Below are 23473 nucleotides of genomic sequence, written 5' to 3' on the forward strand. Positions count from 1 at the left end.
TATATATAATATATATTATTGCTATAAAAATGGAAAAATTTTTTCACACTCAATAATAAATGATTACACTGCATTTTTAAAAAATGATATTAAAATAATGACTTCAATGAAAGATGTGATTTGAATTTCAGATCTTTTTATAATAAAGATTTTTTTTTATATAATAGCAATTATTGAAATTAGAAAGGAAATTATTTGGAAATTTTAAATTAAGATTTAAAAAAAAATTATAATGTAGCAAAGATATTAATAATATAGAATATTTAAGAAAAAAATTTCTGAGTTGAGAACTTTAATTTGATTGTTACAAATATATGCTTAATAATTAGAGAAAGATGAAATTTTTAAAATGATTTAAAGCTCTTGTGTGTTTAATATATATTTATTAAAAAATAAATACTTTTGAAAGACATGCAAAAAATTAAAGTAATGAATTTGAATACTTAATTTAGTAAAAGTAACAGGAATTGAAATACTCTATTATAATATGTTTAAAGAAAATGAATATAGAATATGTTGAATTTGAATATATGAAGATAAATTAATACATTATGATTGTGAAAAAATGAAATGCTTGATTTAATGTAAAAATAAATTGAAAATACAATAAAATTTTTAAAATAAGTAAATATGAGATAGTTATTTTTAATACTGTTATTTACATATTTATTTTATCTTTATAATCTTTATCTAAAAATGTAGAATTTTTACATATTTGTATTTACATTTTATTTATTTACAGTTTATTTCAATAGAAAACATTTCAATTTCTGTTAGTTTGAATATTTTGATTTTGCTTATATCTCTTAAAAAAGTTATGACATAATTTAAAACATGCTGATATATTGAAGTTTAAATTAGTAAAGAGATGTCAGTAAAAAAGTTTGAAAAATAGTCAGTTGGAAAGGAAGAGAACTTGAATATGCATTTTCAGGGAAATGTGCCCAGCTGCTTGCTTCTCAGACTCTTTTGAAGATCCATATCTAGATTAACTGATTTTTATGCTAGAAAAGTCTTAATTGTTTTGCCATTTAATTGATTGTATTAGACTTTATAAAGAAGTGTGATTGAATATGTTGTTAATCAATAATGAAAGCTTGAAAATTAACAAAGCATAAAAGCATTAAAGACTTTTCAAAAATTTTTTCCCAGAAAACTTTTTAAAAATTCTAAAATTTATTATAAATTACTATAGTATAATCAAACCAACTGGGTTCAGAAGTAATAACAGTAGCTGAATTCTAGTAGCTTAGGTTGCACTTAATACAACATCACAATAAAGAACAAAAAAGGAATAAAATTTTAATCCTTTTCGATATTATATTAAGACAAAACCGAGGAAGGTATTTAAACATAGCCAAAAAAATTTTATCCGAATTTAAAAAGTGTTTTGGTACTGTTGTTGAAAATTAGAATTTTTTAAAAATTAAATACTAAATTAATTATAAAATTGATAAATTTGTTAAATATATCTAAAAGAATTAAATAGATTTTATTTACTAATAATTTAATTAAACATAATATGCACAGTGTTAAATGATCTAATGTGTTTAGAATAATTTGAATCATCACAATTAGTTTTTTTTTATTTTAATCTTTGTTCACAAAATGAATTTATATCTAATTTTTATTGTAATGTTTTACATTAAATTATAATTTATATATAATTTATAAGGTATATTTGTTAATTGAATTTATTTTTGACAAAATGTAATTATTTAATTGGAGAATAAATTAGAATTAAAAATTAGTGAACTTAAAATATATGTAAATGTATGTTTACAATTTTTTGAAAAATATATTGATATCTGATAATATGTATATTAAATATATAATTTTAATTTAGATAAGATTTATAGGAAAAGTTTCAGGTGAATAGTTTCTATCAAAAGTTGGAAAGAACTTTTGATCAAAAATGAAGAAAAATGGACTTTATTCTGAAGATAGTTCTTAAGCAAAATTTAATCCTGATTTCTATATCTGTGTTATTTTTATTTATTTACTTTTTAATAATTATTAAAATCTAATTAAAAAATGGATATCATCAAGTTTATTATGCATTATATTGATATATAATTAGATTTTATATGTACTATATATATAAGATATTGTATTAGTAAATTTAAAATCTAAATTAAGTCATACGTCTTAAAAAGTCTAAATCATAAGATTAAGCAACCAATCTAAAAATGTAAAATTATTTATATTAATTGATTAAGTAACATAAGTTAATTTGAGAAAAATATAATAGTTATTATTATTTTTTTAACTTTTAAAACATTAAATTTCATTTCAAATATCACTACTACATATAACTTTATAACTGCTTCAAAAGGTATAAAAAAAAAAAGGAAATAAATAATCTGTTACTTTTGAAATATTTTAATAAATCATAAGCATTAGTTAGTAGTATTTAATATTTTATTTTTATTTATTTATCAGAGAAAGATTAGGAACTGTCACGAAAAGTATCTAGACAGCTCTCTCAATTAATTTCTATCAGATCTTTCAGATAATTTTATTTATTTATCAATCAAAAGTAAAATCAAATCTTTTCCTTTTTGTTTGAAAATTTTTTCCTCAAAGTATGAAATTACTATTATATTAAATTTTAGTTGTATTTTAATCATAAGAAAACATTCAAACNCCAAAAATTTTTATAAAAAGAATTTAATAATAATATATGTTTTTGTTACTTGCCTTTGTTAAATTCTGTATATTTTATGTATTTTTTTGGTGATAGCTAAGATTTTTGCGATGTAGACGATTTTGGGTGTGATACTTTTGTATCTCTGGAGTATCATTATCAAATCGATTAGTCGATAGTTCACTTAAAAAAGTAAAGATATATGTTCATTTTACTTACATTATATATTATATATTTAATTATGTTGCTATAAAAAATGAACGTTTGTAACAAAAGAGATTATATTTACTAATAAAATAGTGGAATGACAAATTATCGTTTTTTTTTTCCTCTCACGCATTAATTATAAAACACGAAATGATTGTTTAACATTGTATATGATATAATTATACAACCGTTTCAATAAATATACAAAGCATAATTTCATTAGTAAATCAAATTATAAGATTTTAATTTTTAAGGAAACTTTCAATAAAACAATGAAATGACTGGAAAAATAGATACATAATCACCACAAAATCATAAAACTTATTGTAACAAAACTGATATAATAAAACTTGAAAAAAATGATTATTTATTACTTAAAATTAAAAAAAATTACGAAATTTTCTGTTATAGTAAGTTTTATAATTTTTATAGAAAATTTTCTCAATCCTACTTACAACAGAGAACCATACCTTTTGTAATACCTTTGACTGGCATACGAACAGACTGTAACAGATGTTCTCAAAATAATGATATAACGCTTAACGACATTTTATTTGTGACGAATTAAATATTTATTACGTTTCTCCTTATTGTATACAACTAAGTTTAACAGCGATAGTCTGTCTGTGTGAATCGAGAATTTCTTTTTAGATAGAAACTAAGTGCAATTTATATTTATAATGATAACGGGTGAGTATTAGTTTTCTGTTATAACGATGATTTATTTCAGTAAAAATCATTTAGTCTATATATATAAGCAGGCAAACTGGAACTTCGTTCCCTTTTACTTTTTTAATCTGTCAACTTTCCTATAAAGATAATTCATTATCAGGAGGATTTAGTTGTTACTTTTTTTCCTCTTGTTGTTTCCTTTTAATATTAAACGAAGTCTTTCAAAGTCTTTGAATAAAGATTTTGAGGCAGATTTTGACGAAATTAACGTTTCTTTCGAATTCAAAAGTTTCCTAAATGGTAATTGTAGATATCTTTGTACAGTACCTAACCATGTATACACTTTTGCCTTTTTTACTGCTTTTGTATTCGTGTAATAGACGTGGTTCAAAATTCAACATACAGAAGCCCAGGATTATTGCGTGAAATATTACTGAATAAAATAAGAATTTGATATCAATATTTATGATCCACTTTATAAAAATGCGAAGATAAAACCCGCCTGTCGTGTTCTGTCACAATTTGTCAAATATATCACCCCCGGTTCCAAATAGTGTTTTTATTGCTATTCTGTTAATGCAGTTACTTCATCATTTGTTTTTCGCGTTATTTTTATACCGTTTTATCCTCCATAAAACTGATTGGATGTTATTAGACCGTAAAGCTCATTTCTAAGATGAGTTTTACCGTGAGAAATCTTTTGTATTTTATGGGAAGTAATGAAATGCAATATTAAAATATGTATATATAAATATATATTTAAATTTTGAAGTCTGAAAATAAGCAATGGCTTTCAGTCGCATGTCATTTCTCATCTAATACAAGAGCTGCGAGAGTTTCAAACTTATAATAGGCGATAGTCTCTAGAGTATGTCAGATATTTGTGGACTTTTTATCCGCATTTTCTATGAAATAGGAGTGCTTTAGAAATGTATTTCTGGAGATTTTGCTGTTCGATCATTTTTTTTTATCCTCTAGTTCATTTATGTCGGGCTTTCAGTTATAATCTGTATTTTTCTAGCTGTACAATGTTATAAAATACATCTAACTAATGTTGATACTTTTATTATTATTATTATTATTTTGTTACATTCATCGAGTTATTTATCGAATGTAATTTTAAAAATAGCAAAATTGCGATAAAGTTCGATTTATTTTGATGGAAATGTTATGTATTGAAGAGAAAATGTTCTTTTCAATGCCATCTTTAATTTTTCAACTCTTTTTATTTTATATTTTTTTTTATTTTAAAATAGATTCATATCTTCAATATAGTAGAGTAAAAAATGTTATCCAGTAGAAGTTCAAAAATTATTTTAGAATGGACTTTCAGTTATAAAGCTGAATTGAATTATTCTTACAATAACATCAAACTAGTATAGAAGTTATGCGGTAATAGAATTTTCAGCTTATTTATTTTGATTCTATTTTTATATCTAATATATATATATATATATAGGCTATATATATTTTTTAATAATCTTAAGTTGTTTGGATCGTAAACGATTAAATATAATTAAATTATCAAGTTTACTTTTTATGAAAATAAAATTTGACTTTATTTTATACAAAACGATATTTCTTGTATTAAAAAAAAACCTTCAAAAATCTATTGATATAGTTACATAAAATTTAGTCTATCGGATTAATCGAGTTCAAAACTTTAACAAATTTAGAATCTGAATGAAAAGATTTATGATCTTAATTCTTAAGTTATTACAGTACTTAATTAGAAATTCTTGATATTGGTGTAAAGAAATGTATACAAGAAAACTAGATTTTTAAATCTACAGTAGAATAGTTTTTTCTGTTTTTCATTTGACAATTAAAAAGAATAAAAAAAATAAAAATTAATAATAATACCATGAACTTTAAAGACGTGCAATTAAAATCTAGATTTTTGTATTATTTACTGTCATAATATTTAACATGTCACGTTAATTTCCAAGAAATAATAAACGTATTCGTTATGAATTATCGTAGGAGTACTTATCAAAACGGCAAGAGCAATTCGAGAATAGGATTTTTTTTTAATGTTTTAAAGTTGATTACTTAAATCAGTTAACGATTAAATTGAAAAATGACTTTTATTTTTTAGTGTCATTCGAATTCAGTATCATTTCTTTTAATGATCTTAATTTTTTTTCTTTTTCCTGTTAATGTTATCCTAGTACTTACCTTTTAATAACGTCATAACTGTACTTGACGTAGCTATCTAAACGCAATTCTCCATCCATTTTGACCTTAACGCCACGTGACTGGATGTAACCGTTGCATAAACGCAATACAATAACAAAACGACTAATACTTTTGTATTAACAATTTTTACAAAAATTTGTGATACTCTATTAAATTTTTTTTTTTACATTATATAAAGCTTTAGGAGATCAAATTTGAAATATTTTAGTGCTCAGGATTATTAGGATTATGTCAAATTAATGTTACAGTGACATAGAATTTTGAAGAAATTGTTTTATATTTTAATGCCAAAATGAAAAGTGAAATGAACTTACAGATTAGAGTTGAACATAAAATTTAATCTTGAAATTTCAGGAAAATATAATACACTTTATGTTCATATTATTATTTTTCTTTTTTTTTGAAATTATGAAATGGAAAATCTACTTTTAAACATCAGATGCAAACAATATTTTATGCCAGTAAATCATACGTAAGGAAATATAACTACGAGATTGAAAAATTTAATAATAAATTCCAGAAAAATCAATAAAATTTTAGAATATTGAAAGTATTTAAATTCTTATTTAATATATAGAAATATTTTTTCGAGGGGAAATATATATATATATATATATATAGGCGATACAATAACTTCTTATTTTTATTTGATTATTACACAATTAAACAGAAATACTTCTTTAAATTATGATCAAAGAAATGTTGATAATTTAGTAATATTGTTTACTTTTCGGAATTAATTTTCACGGATTAATAAATTGTAAAAGATCGTTTTATTGATTTCTCTTCCATCCAAGAAATGTAAGCAGGTATCCTACAAGCAGAAACTTATCAGATTTAATGGAGTGAGCCAGTCGTGTGCTTTCATCCGTACCAGTTATGAAATACATTGTTCCAGCTAAGTTTTAATATTCTTCTGTCTCAACTGTATGAATCCCAGTTCATCTAAATAATTCTATAATATTTCTCCTAGGGATATTTATTTCAAAAGAAAGAAAAAAATATATATATTTATTAAAAACATATATTTCGCTAATGCGACGGTTAGTATGTGTACGTGTGTGTGCACGCACGTGTTCGTTTTTCCAAAATTACGCGTGTTAGCCATATAAAAGTTCCGCTAATGATTTCATCAGTGTAATATTTATAAATGATGTTTGAATAAGAAAACTCTATTTAATTTTCCCTCTTATATTCATTCGAAATGTATTAATATGTAAATTTTAGCTTTATAAAGTCATATTTGCTTTTTTTTTTTTTAATTTTAAATTATAAATAAAGCGATAACTTACATAAAATGTATAAAATGAAATAATAATTTGATACAGATCCAAACAAGAAGCTAAATAAAGAATGTACAATTTCTATTATTAAAATCTCTAGCGGAAAAATCTCAAATGTATTTTTTAAGTTTATAGTTCAGAATATGTATTTTTTCCCCCTCTTTTTTTAAAGTAAGATTTTGGAAAATACAGTTCTGGATTTTTTTTAGATAGTGGAGGAATTTTCTTCTAAGTCTTTCCCTTTGGATTTGACCAATAGATGTTAACTGCTAGTTGTTATCGACTTGCTGCTATCTGCCACCTCAGCAAAAAAAAAAAAAGAAGTTTGAACCATTCTTTTGTCGGTTTATAACCAGTTAAAATTTTTTAAAAACGTATTTAAATAATAATCTTAATAATAAAGTATAATTTTTTTTAAAAATCTTCTACTAAATAATTTGTAATATTCAAGCAAAAGAAAGTTAAAAAAATCTTGCGTTATACTTAATTCTTTTAAATTTAACAAGATTTATATATAAAAACTTATGCAACAATAATGTAAAACTCACTGACGGTTTTTGAGTATATGACAATAAGATGTTTTTATACATTTTATACGCTCAATAATGGAAATATGGTCGATATATTATTTTATCTCATACTATCGCGCATTCTCAAATGCTGTTATTGGTTGGCTCGTCTTATTGGATGTCAGTTAGGCTACAGCCAGTCTGGAGCCACATACGTGAGTCATTGGGTGCAGATCCACATGTGTTGTTTCATTACGGGATTTGTTATTAGGAGTAATGACAGGTAAGAAACGGTAGGAGAAAATCTCCATCTTTACGATCCAGATATTTGGATAAAATTTAATTCCGGTTTTATTATAAGCTTAGTAACTTTATCCGTTTAAAATTTCTTAAAAAATATTATATGAATCAGATTAATTTCCTTATATGTAAGCTTTTTAATATTATTATTGATTTTAAATGTAATAACTTTAAGTATTTAATCTTAGATATGTTTATGGCTCTATCGTGTTTATATTTATGCATGTAAAGCTGAAAATAGATTTTGTTATATTGGCATGAAAATATAAAATAATTTACGCGAAAATTGAATATGTTTTTTCATAGTTTTATAATTCTTACTTAGACAAATACAAAACGATACTTTTTATAGAATTTAAATTAGTAAGTATAGGGATAAAAATAATATTATAATAAATATAGTTTTATAGTTATATAAAACGATTTTTAATATTTTGTCGACAACAGTAACGTTCTCTAAAGTAAGTTCCGAAGGATAAAATTGATTATATTTGACGTCAGAGCAGCGATAAGGAATAAATCTTGTCTCGTTAATATTGCATAAATTACGTTAGTTTTTACGATAAAAGCCCGTTAAAACTCAATTATTTTTTAATCAGAGCCTATAACTTAACTGTAAATTGGTTAATTAGTGTACAAGAATCGTTAATTTCGTTATGTATATTATGGATTTTCTGAAACTGCATAATATTTTAGTAGTCATTTTTTTAGCTTAGTGAAAAATGCTGTAAAGTTAGCGAACGAATATAGTATCTGACATACATAAAAGAATCGAATTTATAGGTTTTAACAGATCTTTCCACTTTTAAATTTGAAAGACTAATAAAATTCGAGACAGAATATCAATCTCTCTGGAGTGTACTTTACAATTCCGGAGAGGTTTATATTGTTACATGAAAGACATTTGCGTAAATTTTCTTTTTCTTTCGTCGAGTTAATGTGCCAAACGAATAAAAGTTTCAGATTAAAACAAATAGGATAAAAACAATGCATTTAATCGTAGCACATTTTGTATTATATTAAAAGTAATCGGTTTCGTACCATTTAACTTTTCAAGAAATAGAACCATAGTCGATAGTTTGGATTTTACTGTAAAGCAACGATGCGTGCATATCATGCTCTCTTCTAGGGGAACGAATGCACTTTTAATCAGTACGTAGGTTAAATTAATAGTTTGCCATTTAAAGCTGAATTCTCAAACAAAAAAAAAACTGTGCATTTAATATAAAGCAAGTCTGAATTAAAGCTGATAAAATTGTCTGTTGTTTTATTAATGGGATATTGCATTAATGAGTTAAAATCCTAATGACCTTGTTAGGTTAAAAACAGAGAAAACGTTTTTTTCTTACTATACCTTATGTTTATATATAAAGTATAAAAGAGATAGTTGTTTTAATAATTATTATTAGAAAATTTAAAATGCAATTGCATGTCTTCAAAGGATTACATTTGAAATTTTTAAAAAATATACAGTATTAGCAAAATTAAAATAAATATTTAAACTTGAAAAAATTCATAGAATAATTGTTCATAAGATTAATTATAGAAAATATAAACAATTTTTTAAAATTAAATGTTAAGAAAGACAATTTATAAAATGCCAATGAGTTGCATATAAGTATTTGTTACAAAATTGCAATGTCTAATCATTCATCATTTTCAATATTGCTGATTGGGGGAACTGGCTCCTGTCAAATAGCTGTGTTTGTCTCCTTGAATTTTTCTTTTTCATTCAGAATATAAACAAAGTTCTCTCCTATGCTTTTGATAAATATATTTTTGTAAATATATGAAAATTTAAATAAATTGTTTATTCATAGAATAAGAAATTTTTCATATTTAATTTATTTCTTGTATAATTTTTAACAATAGCTATTGTTTGTAAAGAAGTTAATATTTTTAAGTTATTAAATTTGTTAGAATTAAATTATATACATATAGATGGTTTCAAGAAATATTTCAGATAAAATATTTGATCATAAATCATCTCATCTAATTTATTAATTACTTATATGAATCAAAATTGTTTTACATTGAAATAAACGATTTTTAATAATAATAATCTATTCAAGTTTCTCAGTGATATTTTGATAGGTTTTAAAATAATACATTATTTTATTATTAATATTTGTTATTTTAATGATAATTAAACTGAAAATATTATATATAATTTCTGAAAGTGAAGTATTTTATTGTGTCTTATATTTTAAAATAGAATATATTTCCAAGCATTTCATTTGTGTTCATAGTGAATAACATTTTTGTTTGATAGCCAGTAAATTGACATTGCAATTAATGTTCTCTAGTCAAATTAGACTAGAGTTTTTTCTTCAATACTAGCTAGAATTCTATCTACATTTCTTTCATTCTGTCTCTTATCTATCCAGGGATAAGTCAACTGGTATGTATTGACCATATACCTTTAGGAATAAAAGTGTGGTCATCATTAGAGTTTATGACACATGGTCCTTTTTGCATGTCAAAAGTTTCAAGTCCTTAAAAAGTATCATTTTACTTTTTTTAAATACTTATTTGAGAGAAAGAGAGAAAATATTTGATATAAAACTGTTTTGTTTCTTTACCTGTTTATTTTAGTTTATACACTTTTATGAGCCCTCTTATATCAGATTTTTAAAGTTCAGGTAAAAGTAATTAAAGTAAAGGAGTTTTAAATTTGTTTCCAAGCCATTTTATAAGTTATTGTTTTCTGTTTTACTCTAATAATCATATATTATATACAGTGGAACCCCGTTTATTCAGATCCTGTTAATTTGGATTTCTGGTTTACCTAGATTATAGAACATAATCTCTGTCTCAGAAAGATAGACATACAGAAAACGTATAAATGTAAAAAATCAAAGAATTCCTAATTACATTCTGGCCTGAGTGTAAAAAGGATAGATTTGTTTCCTATGAATCGGCATATGATGTTCATTGTTATGAATTCCGAGGGAGTTTTCTTTGAATTTACTTAATATTTTGTTGAACCTTTTCTAATCTTTTAAGATTTTCAATTTTAATAAATTGCTACTTTCCTGTTGAATAAAAATGTTGTGCTTCTCATGGTAGTCAACATGGTAATTAATAAGTTTATTGTTTGTAACCTTGTGAATTATTGTTCACTCAACACTCTAAAGCATCTATTGTTTTGCTGAGTTTCACTCATCTCCAAACATTTGTGAAATAAAGTAAACACAATGAAAATAACATCTAAAGGAAAGAAAGTAGTTGTTCTGTTGGCCTATAGATATATAAAATAAAAAGTCTTTAAATAGTTTTATGTTGTTAATAACTTTTCTGGATTTTCGGTCATCCGAATCAGATCCAAGCTTATTTGAGCCAGATAAATGGGATTCCATTTTAGATTTAAAAGCAAAACCTCATTTGTGGAAGATTGAGATAAGTCAATGTTCAATTCTTTTTTATTTACTTTAATTCCAGGATAAAATGAAAAATTAAAATAATAAAATTAATAACTTTATTATCATTATTATTAAATTTCAGTCTTAATAGTTCCTTTTTTTAAATTTTATTTTAATATAAATGAAATATTTCAATGTCAATATTTAAATTTAATATTAGATTATTTGATAAAATTTAAATAGGCTTTTATTATTTTTAATGAATTCAGAAAAAGATCACTATTAGTTATTTAATATTTTTGGAAACTGCATTTAAATATTCTACTAAAATTTGTGTGACAATAGTAATGAGTGGTTAAATATCTAAGTTTAAAAAAAGTTCTCTCTCTTTCCATTCTGTGTGCACTAGGGTTTCTCAAACGGGATTCCCGGTTGTTTTTTTAACCCAAGAAATTTTTCTTATCCCGGGAAATCCCACAAATTTCTTAAAAATTCACTTTTTTTCTTATTTTGTGTTAAGGTTGTGGAATTTTGCAAATAGAAAGCATAATTAACTCATTTGCTGTCAGAATACATTTTGTATTTATTAATTTTAAACCTACCTATTAGTATTTTTAAATTTTTGCTCATTATGGCATGTCACAAATGGTCAGTAATCAATACGTAGCTTATCTGTGGCAGGACTCTGAAAATTCTTTACTTGTCAGAACCTGTAATATAAGGAATAATTGTGCTTATGCTGTCTTAATTTTTAACTATTCCCAGTAGCTTCAATAAATGCATAACGCCAAGTTGTGCAAATTGGGCAAGGATACAAACGAGTATGAAGTCTGCAAGTATAAAGTTTATCTTCATAAAACTGATTATTAAAGCCATACAAATTGCCGAATTATCGGGCTATAAGCTTGATGCTGCTATTAAAGCAGCCGAGATAGACAAATCGAGAATACTAGAGAGCAAAAGAAGTACTACAATCTCGAAAACAAACTCGAAATATTCCAGGCTACAGGTGAAAAAACATATAATATCTGTCTTCTCTTAAATGCATTAAACGCAATTCCAGTCACATCAATTGAATTGGAAAGGGCATTCTCGGTAGCAAGACTTTTCATTACTAAAATAAGAATTAGAGCGAGTGATCGGAGTATTGACCATCTTTGCTTTTTAAAATCTTATAAAAGTTTACAATATTTTGTATTATATTTTATTTAAAAAACGAAAATTACCTTCTAAGTTATAAGTTTGATCTAAGTTTCATTTTTTTTTAATTTTTAACTCAATTCAAAGCATTTTTTTTTTGTTTTTGTTGTTGTATGCAGTTTCCAGCAAACTTTAATAAATTTTTTTATATTTGTGAAAATTTCTACGTAATTCAAAGGTAATTTTTATTATATATCTTACACAGCATTATTAATATGATTTTGGATGTTACAGAACTTTAAAATTACTTTAAAAAATGAAAAATAATTATATCATTTGATTTCAAGATATTTTGTATACCTTAAAAATAATTAATTCTATCCTGGGATTTCGCGGGATCCCGGGAAACAGTTCACTTTTATCCTGGAATCCCAGGACAAGCAAAAGACCGGGAAATGAGAAACCCTAGTGTGCACTAAGAGAGCTGTTTTTTCAAACACAACATGGATTTGGCTAGGCTCAAGAAAAGTTCCTTGAGTTCAATTCTGGACTCCCATTGAACCCTTTACTGTTCTGACTGTCTGGCTGGAGAGTAAAATTTTAATTTTGTTTATATTTAATTTTCATATTGATGTTTTAAGTATTATTTTGTTTAATTTTTTAAGGTTTGAATTGATATGAAAATGTTAAAGAATATAGATATTATTAGTAATTTTACTGATTTATATATATTTTTTAACTATTGAATTTTAAATTAAATCTACCTTTTTCAACAACTATTTCAGTTGAATAAAACTTGCAAATTATATTATTTCTTTTTACCTTTAATTTAAATGCTATATGATGGTAAATAAGTAAATACACACACATATCTTATGCACACTATTTTTTTGATATGATTAAAGGATTTAAACTAATGGTTTCAAGGAAGGAGAAAAATTTAAGATTAAAATTTATTGAATGATGACTATTTTATAATATTCATATGATAAATATTTGTATATTTAAATATATTTTATATTTAATTTTAAAATTATATAAATTTTTATGAATACATTTTAATTTTTCAGGTACTTTAATAAAATGATTATTGTTAATCATCAGTTCTTCAAGAAGTGTACAAAGAATGGAGCAAAATGATTCTTATGTATAATACAAGAAAGTTTTTGTGAAATTGCCTAATAAGAAAATAAAATGACTTTAAAAGGTCTATAAAAGTGGCACACAGTGTCACATTTAGGCATGGTGATAGAACTTTTTTGGCGTCGTCGTCAAGTGCTGAGTACTGGTATATTCAGATGTCATGTAAACCAACCAACAATCAGACGTTGGTTGTTGATTGCTCTGAGTTTAACTGTTTTTTCTTTACTTGTATTTTCATATTATCTTTCCAATTTTCATTTTCATAGGTAAGTTTTGTTAGATAATTTAAAATTATAAAAATATTTAAAGAGTTTGGTTTTTTCATTTTTTCAATAAAAAATAAAATATGTACTTTTAGTTTTATTCATGTACCAAGACAGCCAATATTTCATTGCCGCTCTCAGTCTGAACATTTATACGGACAGACACATCCATCTTTAGTTAATGCTCATGTTTCTAGTGCACAATTACGGCTTGATTCAAAAGTTTTAGTATTTGTTGAAACACAATATTCTCATTTGGGAAGACAAATTTGTGAGATATTGGAAGCAAGCCGCATTAAGTAAGTGATGCATTCTTCATTTTTACAATTTATTATAAATTCATTTTTATTTTATTTTTAAGGAAAAATAAATTTGAAATACGTTGCTGTTTTTTATTTTATTGTTATCTTTTGTTTTTTAAAACAAAATATCAAAAAATTGTTGTTCTAAATATATATAGAATATTTATTATTATTGGCTCACATTTCTTACTTTATAAACTTTTTATTTTTAAAAGTATCTTTAATTACAGGATGCATTATGCAAATCAGAATTAAAAATTATTGATTTATGTATATAAATATTAGAGATTTAATTAAAAAATATAAATAATTTGTCAGTTTGTATGATTGGAGAACAAATTTATATTTTATCTATAAATGCTGCAATATTATTATTTAAATTTTACTGTTTCTAATCATCAGGAAGATTATAAAATACTCATACATAAATAAAAATTATATGTGAGTAGTTAATAATTGAAAAATTTATAATAGATGAATTAATTTATTAAACTTGTGTTTTAATGATAAAATAGGAAATAACTAATTCTCCTAGATTATTTTCTTTCTTTTTTCATTATATTGTTGTTAATCTGATACATGCTAGTTTAGTCATTTGTTTTATATTTACACATACATTTGAAGAATTAGATGCTCATTTCTAATTTATTTTTCAAACAGTAAATTCGTATTCCATTTTGAGGTAATTATTCTTGTCAATTTTTATTTATGAAGATTTATTATTGAAAGATTTGTAATTAGTAAAATTTAAAATTTTTTATTTTAAGTTTAAAATAATTGTATTATTTAATTTCTTAAATGTACATTTAAAATAGAACTGTTATTATTTTTAATCCTTAAAGAGTTTTCAATACAATAATAATAATGATTTCAATATAATTATGAAAATATTTTAAAAATCTTAGATATTATTTAATCTGAAATTTTACATTGTCTTAATTTCTTTTTCAATCCAATACATATTATTCTTCAATTATTTTATAGTTGAATGCATTAAATTGATTTATTAATATAACAAATATTAAAATATAATAAAATNAGAGAAAATTTTATTTAAAATCATGAATGAATAAAACATTAATTGGTTCAAAATGATAGGAAATTAAATTTTTTTACGGGTTGATCAACAATTCTCTGTTATACTTGGTTCTAAAGTCTTACCAGAATAATGGTTTTGCTGTATCAAGTGAGATCACATAATAAATATAATTAATGATTCAAGATAATAAGTCAACAGTATATGACTTACATATTGTTAACAGTCCATAATGCTTTATAAACATGAATTAAACATATATTAAATTTGGACTGGTAGTGTTCTTGATACACTGACACTTGAATCATTTTTACCAATTTATCTTAGATTTTTTTTAGTTATAACCTAAACTTGCATAAAATAGTGGAGTCACTAGCAACTACATGTAGATAATCCTGATGAATGCAAGCTCAAGTAATGCTGTTTGTGGTTATTAAATGAACTAGTCTGTCAGCAGTTTTAAATGATTTTCATAATTTTGTTCCAGTTAAATCTGCAAAATTCAGTAAATAATAAAAAGTTGCTTTTGAAATGTGTGTTGGTTATAAAAAATTTAAATTAGAAACATTAATTGTATTTCTAATAAGAATGTTTAAATTTTTAAAAAAAACATGAACAGAAATATTAATTTTTAACAGAATTTTATGATAAAAAATTGCACAAAAATAAATTGAAGTGAAAACTGCAATAGCTGATTTACAAATATAGTCAATGTTCTCACTTTATGAATGTTTTAGTTTATAGACTGAGAATAGTGAGTATATATGTAAATATTTGTATTATTATGCATTACATTTTGACTATATACTGTATACATTAATATACTACTACTGAAATTTCTTGTTTAGTATCGGAATTTTTTGTTTATTCTTTCACTGTATCATTTTCAATAATCAAATTTTTATCATCTGATTCTAACATTTGCTGTAATTCTTCAACATCCATCAAATTGTCAATTCTATATGTGATATTTTCCATTTTCAAATAGAAAACCATAAAGTATCTGAAAAGAAATCCAGCAAGAAGTTGCTTAACTTTCCCAGCAACATTTGGTGGCACCATCTGTTATCATATTTTATTAAAAAACTTAATTTTTAATTATTATAAAATGGCAAAAAGCTTAATTAAATTAATAATTTATATTTTTAAAAACAAATTTAAGTAAATATCATTTTTATTTTCTTAATTTTAGATTTAAAATTGAAATTGCTGGGAAAAGCCTTCCATTGCTAACTAATCTTGATAAAGGAAAATTTGCAGTTATTGTTTTTGAAAATCTTGAAAAATATCTTGGTATGAACAAATGGAACAAAGAATTATTAGATAAATATTGTAGAGAATATAATGTTGGTGTTATTGGTTTTATTCGTCCAAATGAAGATAGCATGGTTGGAGCTCAGTTAAAAGGTTTATACTTAATGGCATTAATTATATTTTTGAATTTGTTTTTGGAAGTCTGAAATTCTAAATTTATATTTTATAGGGTTTCCTTTGTATATTCACACTAATCTTGCCATTAGAGAATACGAATTAAATCCTCATTCTGAAGTCCTTCGTCTTACGCGTGCTGGTGAAATATATACAGGAGTTTTGCCAGGTGAAGATTGGACCATATTTCAAACAAATCACTCTACTTATGAGCCCTTGGCTATTGCAAGATCACAATCATTTAATTCTATTGCTGATGGTTTAAATTCTGCACTTATTACAGTGATTCAGGTAAGAAAATGCTAAAATTATTATATTTGTATTTGTGATATATATATATATATATTTATAATAATTGATATTTTATATAAGGATCATGGACAGTATGATGGAATTCAAAGAATTTTGTTTGGCTATGATTTTAAATTTTGGCTACACAAAATTCTTTTTTTGGATTCAGTTTCTTATTTATCTCATGGAAAATTGAGTTTGCCTCTACAGCGCTTTCTTCTTATTGACATTGATGATATATTTGTTGGTGAGAAAAGTACCAGAATGAAACCTGCAGATGTTCAGGTAATCAAATTTCTATAATAAATACTAGTATAAATTTTTTAATTGCATAGTTTTATTTTTACTAATTATAAATTGTTGATTATTTAGTATTTTAAAATAAATATAAATAAAGTGTAATACTAATTTCTACTTAATTTAAAAGTTTTGTAATCTTTTTGTAAGGAAAAGATTTTTTGTTGAGACAATATTTCATCTGGGAATTCTTTTTCTTTTGCTTTCTTTTTCACTTAGTTACATAAAACATGATCTATATATTGTTACAAGACAATGCACTTTACTAGGAATTCAGAACTCAGTTTTAGGTAGAAAGTAAAAAGAAATAAGTTAAATCACTTGGGAAAAATTTTGTAAAGAATGGATCTATTATTTCATTATAAATGGTAGGAAGACAACAGGTTTTTAATAAATTACTGCAATTTTATTTGTGTTTTATCATTTAATCTCACTAATTTTTATAAAATTTCTGTTTGATCAATTAAAAATTAAAAAATAATTTTGATATTTATTAACAGTAATCTTATTGTTTTTCAAGTTGTTATATAATATATACAAAAAAAAAACAATATATTTCACATTTCTTATATATTGTATTGATTAGTTTTTCATTTCATTTAATAAGTAATATAATTAATATAAATTAAAATGAAAATCTTAAATTTATTGGCCAAGATACTTTTAGTTTATTGTACACATACAATTTTTAATCATGTAAAAAGTGTAAATTCTCCATATATATGTAGTAATATTATAATAGTTTATCTTAAGAGATGAAAAAAAGCAGTTTGCTTTTTTTGTGCTATTTTTTTTAATGAAAAATGAGTATATTTTTTGAAAAATATAAGGAATTATTGCAAAAAAAAAACTAAGTTTAAAGGCTTTTAAAAGTAGTTTCCTGTAAGAAAAATTACCTCTAAGGGAAATATTAGAATTTATATATAATGACCTTAGTCTTTTCAAATGAAGAATGTTGAATGATTATCATCACTCAATTTATTGCATTATGTAAAAGTATTGCTCAATTTTCTTGAAATTCATAATTCATATTCTGAATGAAGATATCTTTTTACCTAGTGAAAAAATGAATTGATGTATTATTATATAATTCTTTAATTTCAATTAAATTAAATTATATAATATATATAGTTTAAACTAAAGTGAAAATTCCTCAAAATTCATTCATTATATGCTTATGCAGTTAGAATTACAATGAAACTAAGTGAAGATAATTTTCAGTGCTACACTAAAAAATCTGTAGGTTATGAAAAAAAGTTAAAAAAAGGCACTTGTTGGACCACAAAAGTGAATTGAATGGACTGAAAATTCATCTTCTGGTATATATAATAGAAACCTTATTATATATTAAATTGATATTTCCATCATAAAAAATAGGCTAGCTCATAATTAAAAAGAGAATACAAAGACTTAACAAAAAGACAAGCCAGTGCTTGAAATCAGTTTTTTGTTTAATGTTTTAACCTGAAAACTACCTGAGATTATGGAACAATAAAAATCATATATGAATTAATTGCAGATGTAATTAGAATAAAATAAACTTTAGAATAATCTTAATTTTAATTACTACATCTGAAATAATATATAAATAACTACAAATATTAATTTTAGATGAAAAAGGATCACTCTATATACCAAATTTCACCTTTTATAGAACTTTTAGTTTGCTGATTAGTTCTTCTATTACTCATTTAAAGAAGTTTTTGTATTCATTTCCAACATAAAATATGAATAATATTGTATGTTTGAACTGAAATCTTTTTCTTTTAAAAACTATAAAAGTTATTTACATCTTCCTAAATTTTATTTTAATTCATAGATGCTTGAAGGTCTGTTTTATTATTACTACATTATTTTCCCTATTATTGTATCCAAATACATTTCAGATTGTTAATAGAAAAATATCCTAGTTTTCCATTTTGTTGATAATTTTATAAATTTTAAAACTGCCCAAATGCTAATTTAAGAACCAAGAAAAATATATCTGGTAATCCACACTAGTATATGAGACCACATCTTGTAACAGGATCAATATATAAAAGTACTTGTAAGAAGTCTGTTGCAGTAGATTAATAATTGATTTTTTAAAAAGAATGCGATTTTATATATATCATAAAAAGTTCTTTGCCATAAAGACAAATTTGTGTTTGAAAGTGTGATAAAAACATTTGATCTGAGAATAATCTAGAAATGGAGAACTTATAAGCAATAGTCAATGTTTAAATAATTTATTATTTTTTTTAAGTTTAATACACAGTTCAAAAACTTTTCTAAATAAATATTTAAATTTTTAAATAAAATATTGGATAAAATCTATTAAATGTTATTTCATCAAGTATGAATGAAAATAAAACTACATAAAATTAATTAAAACACTAAATAATGTAATGAATGTAATATGAAAATAATATAAAGTATTTTCAAATTTTATAAGTCAGAAATTTCAATAGAAAATTTATTATAAATATTTAAAAATTAATTTGGGGTTTTTAAAGTAAGGATAGTAATTTATTTCTTCATAATTAGGTCAATATGTTTTACTCATTTAAATTATATTTAATATTTACAAAGCAATTTTTGTAGCCTATTTTTGTTCTTAAATTGTAATCTTTATTTCTAAAAACTGAGCAAATTGCAAAATAGTAAATTTATTTATTTTAAAATTTCAAAATGAATGGAAATTTCTCAAACAGACTTAATTTGTAAATAATCACATTCACAAATAAAGTTATATTTAAACATTATATATACATGTATAAATTATTTTAGATCATTTATTTAATTTCTATATGATACCTAATATGTTGTTCATGCACATTTACACATATGAACATTCAGTTTGTATTTGATTTAATATATAATTTTTATACAGAACCAATTTTTTATTCTTACATAATATTGGAAGTAACAACTTAATTTTAAAAAATTTATTTTGTTAAAAATAGAATAATTATTTTATTTTAACTTCCAAGATTGTGTAAGAAAAAAATAAAAACAAAATTTTTTTCTTTCAAACTCTTGTGTTGACATAAACTTTCGAAAAAATTCATAAGATTTACATCCAAAAATATCTTGTCAGTAAACGTATGTTATACTTTAGATTTGTTGACCTACTTTACAATTTTTTTTTATATTAGAAAATTTGAGTTAATTGTAATAAGTTTTTGTAATTTCTACCTTATTATTTTGAACATAAAAAATTTATTTAAATTTTAATGTTAAATATATTCAAAATTTATTTGAAAATATACTTTTCACTATAATTTAATGCAGTGAAAATAATTTTGTAATGAATGTGTTTATCTTATTTATAATTTTTATTTTTACTTAGAGGATTTATTGGTGTTTTTTACAAAATATGATTTTAAAATTAAAATAATTTTCTAAAGTAAAAAATAGTATGTAAAAAAGAAATCATATATTTAATATTAACTAGAGATAAAATTTAAGTCAAAGATAAAAAGTAGATGCACTTGTATACTAACTGTAGAAATTAAATTAAAATAACTGATAATTAGTATGATGTACATAAATATATTTTAACTTGTACCAATATGTTATTATTTGTTTCATTTCACTCATAAACATTCAATTGCCACTTTTATTAGCTTGTTTTTAATAGTAATAATACATCTTTTATTATAAATAATAATCCTTTGTATATTTTCAATATATATTGTTTGCTAAGAAAGTTTTCAACAAAATCCTTCAGAAATGTTTATATAATCTTATAGAGAAGAAAAAAATGAATGTTTTTTTTTTTTTGCTTTAAATTTATTTCTATTTTTAAAATTTTGCTGGATGTAAAATTTATTTACTTGAATTAAATACATGCAAGTACTTTAAACATTCATATCCTCCATTGACCTTGCAAAAAATGTATTAGAAAATAATTTTTCACTACTATGGGCACATACTTCCATTCTTAAGCAGTGTTTAGATCATAGAACCCTTTTCATATGGGAGTCATTATACATAGCTTAATTAAAATCCTGCAACTCTCCCAAAATCCCTGATGTATGGATAACACTTCACAAAAACTTGTCCAATAATTACGATTTTATAAAGTGTTATCCATATATTGATATATTGACAACTGTTGATGCATTAGTGTAAATAATCTAATTAGTGCAATTAATAAATGTGATATGTATATTCATGTTTTGTGAAAAAGTATTTTCTATAAAAACAAAAAATGCAATTATTATAATAATTTTTCATATGCTTTATACAGATTGAAATTTTATATATTCAAATAATGTAAAATAACTTTTATATAAAAGTATCATCATAACACACATACACACTTTTTGGTATTTCCATGATTATTATAGCATTGGTCACATATATATTTGATAATAATTTACAAATATATTTTTATATAATTACTATAAGAAAATTCTTAGTATTATTAAAATGTAGATATAGAAAATACATAACTACACTTCTGTATAAATATATTTTATATTTAATTTATAGGCACTGCTAGATGCTCAAGAAAGATTTCAGCTTATTATTCCAGGATTTCGTTTTAATTTAGGTTTTTCAGGAAAATTTTATCACAAAGGAACTGATGAAGAAAATAGAGGGGATGATATGCTTTTAGGTAAATATTGTAAATTATTCAGATATATATAAAATGAAATTGTTGATGAATTGTTTATTTTTAAATAGAAAATGCTGAGAAATTTTGGTGGTTTTGTCATATGTGGAGTCATAGTCAACCACATTTATTTGATAATATTACTTCTTTGGAAGTTGAAATGAGACTTAACAGAGATTTTGCCAAGGTAATATGTGTTTGATTTTTATTTTAAATATTTATACTATTCTGATATACATAAAATATTGCAAATTAAATACTTTACAGAAGCATGGAATTCCAATGGATTCAGGTTATTCAATAGCACCGCATCATTCAGGAGTGTATCCAGTTCATGGTCAATTATATGATGCTTGGAAAAGGATTTGGAATGTGAAAGTTACAAGTACAGAAGAATATCCACATTTAAGGCCTGCAAGATTAAGAAGAGGATTTATTCATAGAAATATTATGGTAAGTGATTATAATAACAGTAAAAAATTTGATGTATGCTAATAATATATTATAGTGTTGATGTAATATATAACATTGTATATAATATCAGGTAATATTCTTATATTATCAACTCATCTTAAAACCATCACCAATAAAGCAAGTTTTGTTGTTACTCTGGAACATCATTGTCACAAAATTAATTTTCACACAATAAAGCAAACAAAAATCAGAATTCGTTAAATCAAACTAAATTACCTTCACAAATCCCAAGAGTTGTGAAGGTAATTTAGGCAAATCCTATTTCTAATAATGGTTGTTTTTACACTTTTTTCAATATGAACAATAAAAGTGGTACTGTAATAAACATTCGATTTTGAGTAGAATAGATTTTCTTCTCATAGTAAGCAAAGACAGGTTTGACCTTTCATTGTAGAAAGCAATTCAAATATCTGTACTATAGCAGTCCATTAGCAGACTATTCTACTATACTCAAAATATAGGAGTTAAAGTTGAATAATGCCCATCCCTTTAGATGGATATGGTCCCATATAAACATGTGTTAGTTTGTTTCTTGGGGAATGCATACAGTGATGCCAGGTTTGGTTCTTTTTATACTCTTTTGGTACCAAAAGATATTTTCTACTTTTTCAAATAATCTTCATCAGAAAAAAAAAAGATTTCTTTTAGCTTTGTTTGTTTTGTTTTGTTTAACCACTCTGATATACTCTTTCACACTTAAACAGCAAATATTCATCTCATTATTTTGTTTGACTTGAAAATCATTTAGACCATTAATTCGTTTTTGTAAATAAATTTTAACTTTATTTAGTAAATTAAAAATTATTATTTTGAATTAGAGATTTTGATTGTCTATTATGTCTTAACTCCCTAAATTATATAACCTTGGTCTTGACCCTGAAAATCATTAATATGAATTTTCAATAAAGTGAACTAACTACTGTTCCATTAACAATTTGTATTAATATGACTTGAAGGTATCAAATTTATATATTATATAAATCTATATATTATATAAATTTGATATTTGTTACTGTTAATGTAAAGTTAACATATATATTGGGTGATCGGTTAATGAACATAATCCATTCCAAGACAATGTTCGCTATCTGAATTGTTCGTTAACTGATTATTGATTTACCATAGATTTTTGTGGGAATTTGATTAATTTGTTCTGGAGACCCCAAAAACATAGTAAGAAAGTATATACTCTATTTACTCACATATAAGACAATCTTGCATATAGGATGAGGTGTGACTTTAAAAATCAAAATAAAGAAAATTAGATTTATTAATACAATTCTAATTTTATTTTGTTTAATCACAAATAAAATATCA

At 23.5% G+C, this 23473-nt stretch overlaps 1 protein-coding gene across 1 annotated transcript in view; it reads left to right on the forward strand.

Moving 5' to 3' along the window:
- Positions 1–23473, forward strand: part of LOC111621479 (bifunctional heparan sulfate N-deacetylase/N-sulfotransferase-like) — a 60591-nt gene that overhangs the window by 21142 nt on the left and 15976 nt on the right. Inside the window, exons 2-9 of the mRNA XM_023363635.1 lie at positions 13390–13728; positions 13821–14024; positions 16256–16470; positions 16547–16782; positions 16864–17067; positions 21559–21685; positions 21754–21869; positions 21950–22135. Coding sequence (XP_023219403.1) covers positions 13562–13728; positions 13821–14024; positions 16256–16470; positions 16547–16782; positions 16864–17067; positions 21559–21685; positions 21754–21869; positions 21950–22135 — 1455 coding nt within the window. The 5' untranslated portion in view covers positions 13390–13561. The remainder of the gene's footprint in view (positions 1–13389; positions 13729–13820; positions 14025–16255; positions 16471–16546; positions 16783–16863; positions 17068–21558; positions 21686–21753; positions 21870–21949; positions 22136–23473) is intronic.

This window comes from Centruroides sculpturatus, unplaced genomic scaffold (assembly GCF_000671375.1).
Source record: "Centruroides sculpturatus isolate CEXI.00-Female unplaced genomic scaffold, Cexi_2.0 scaffold249, whole genome shotgun sequence".
Taxonomy (NCBI): Eukaryota; Metazoa; Arthropoda; class Arachnida; order Scorpiones; family Buthidae; genus Centruroides; species Centruroides sculpturatus.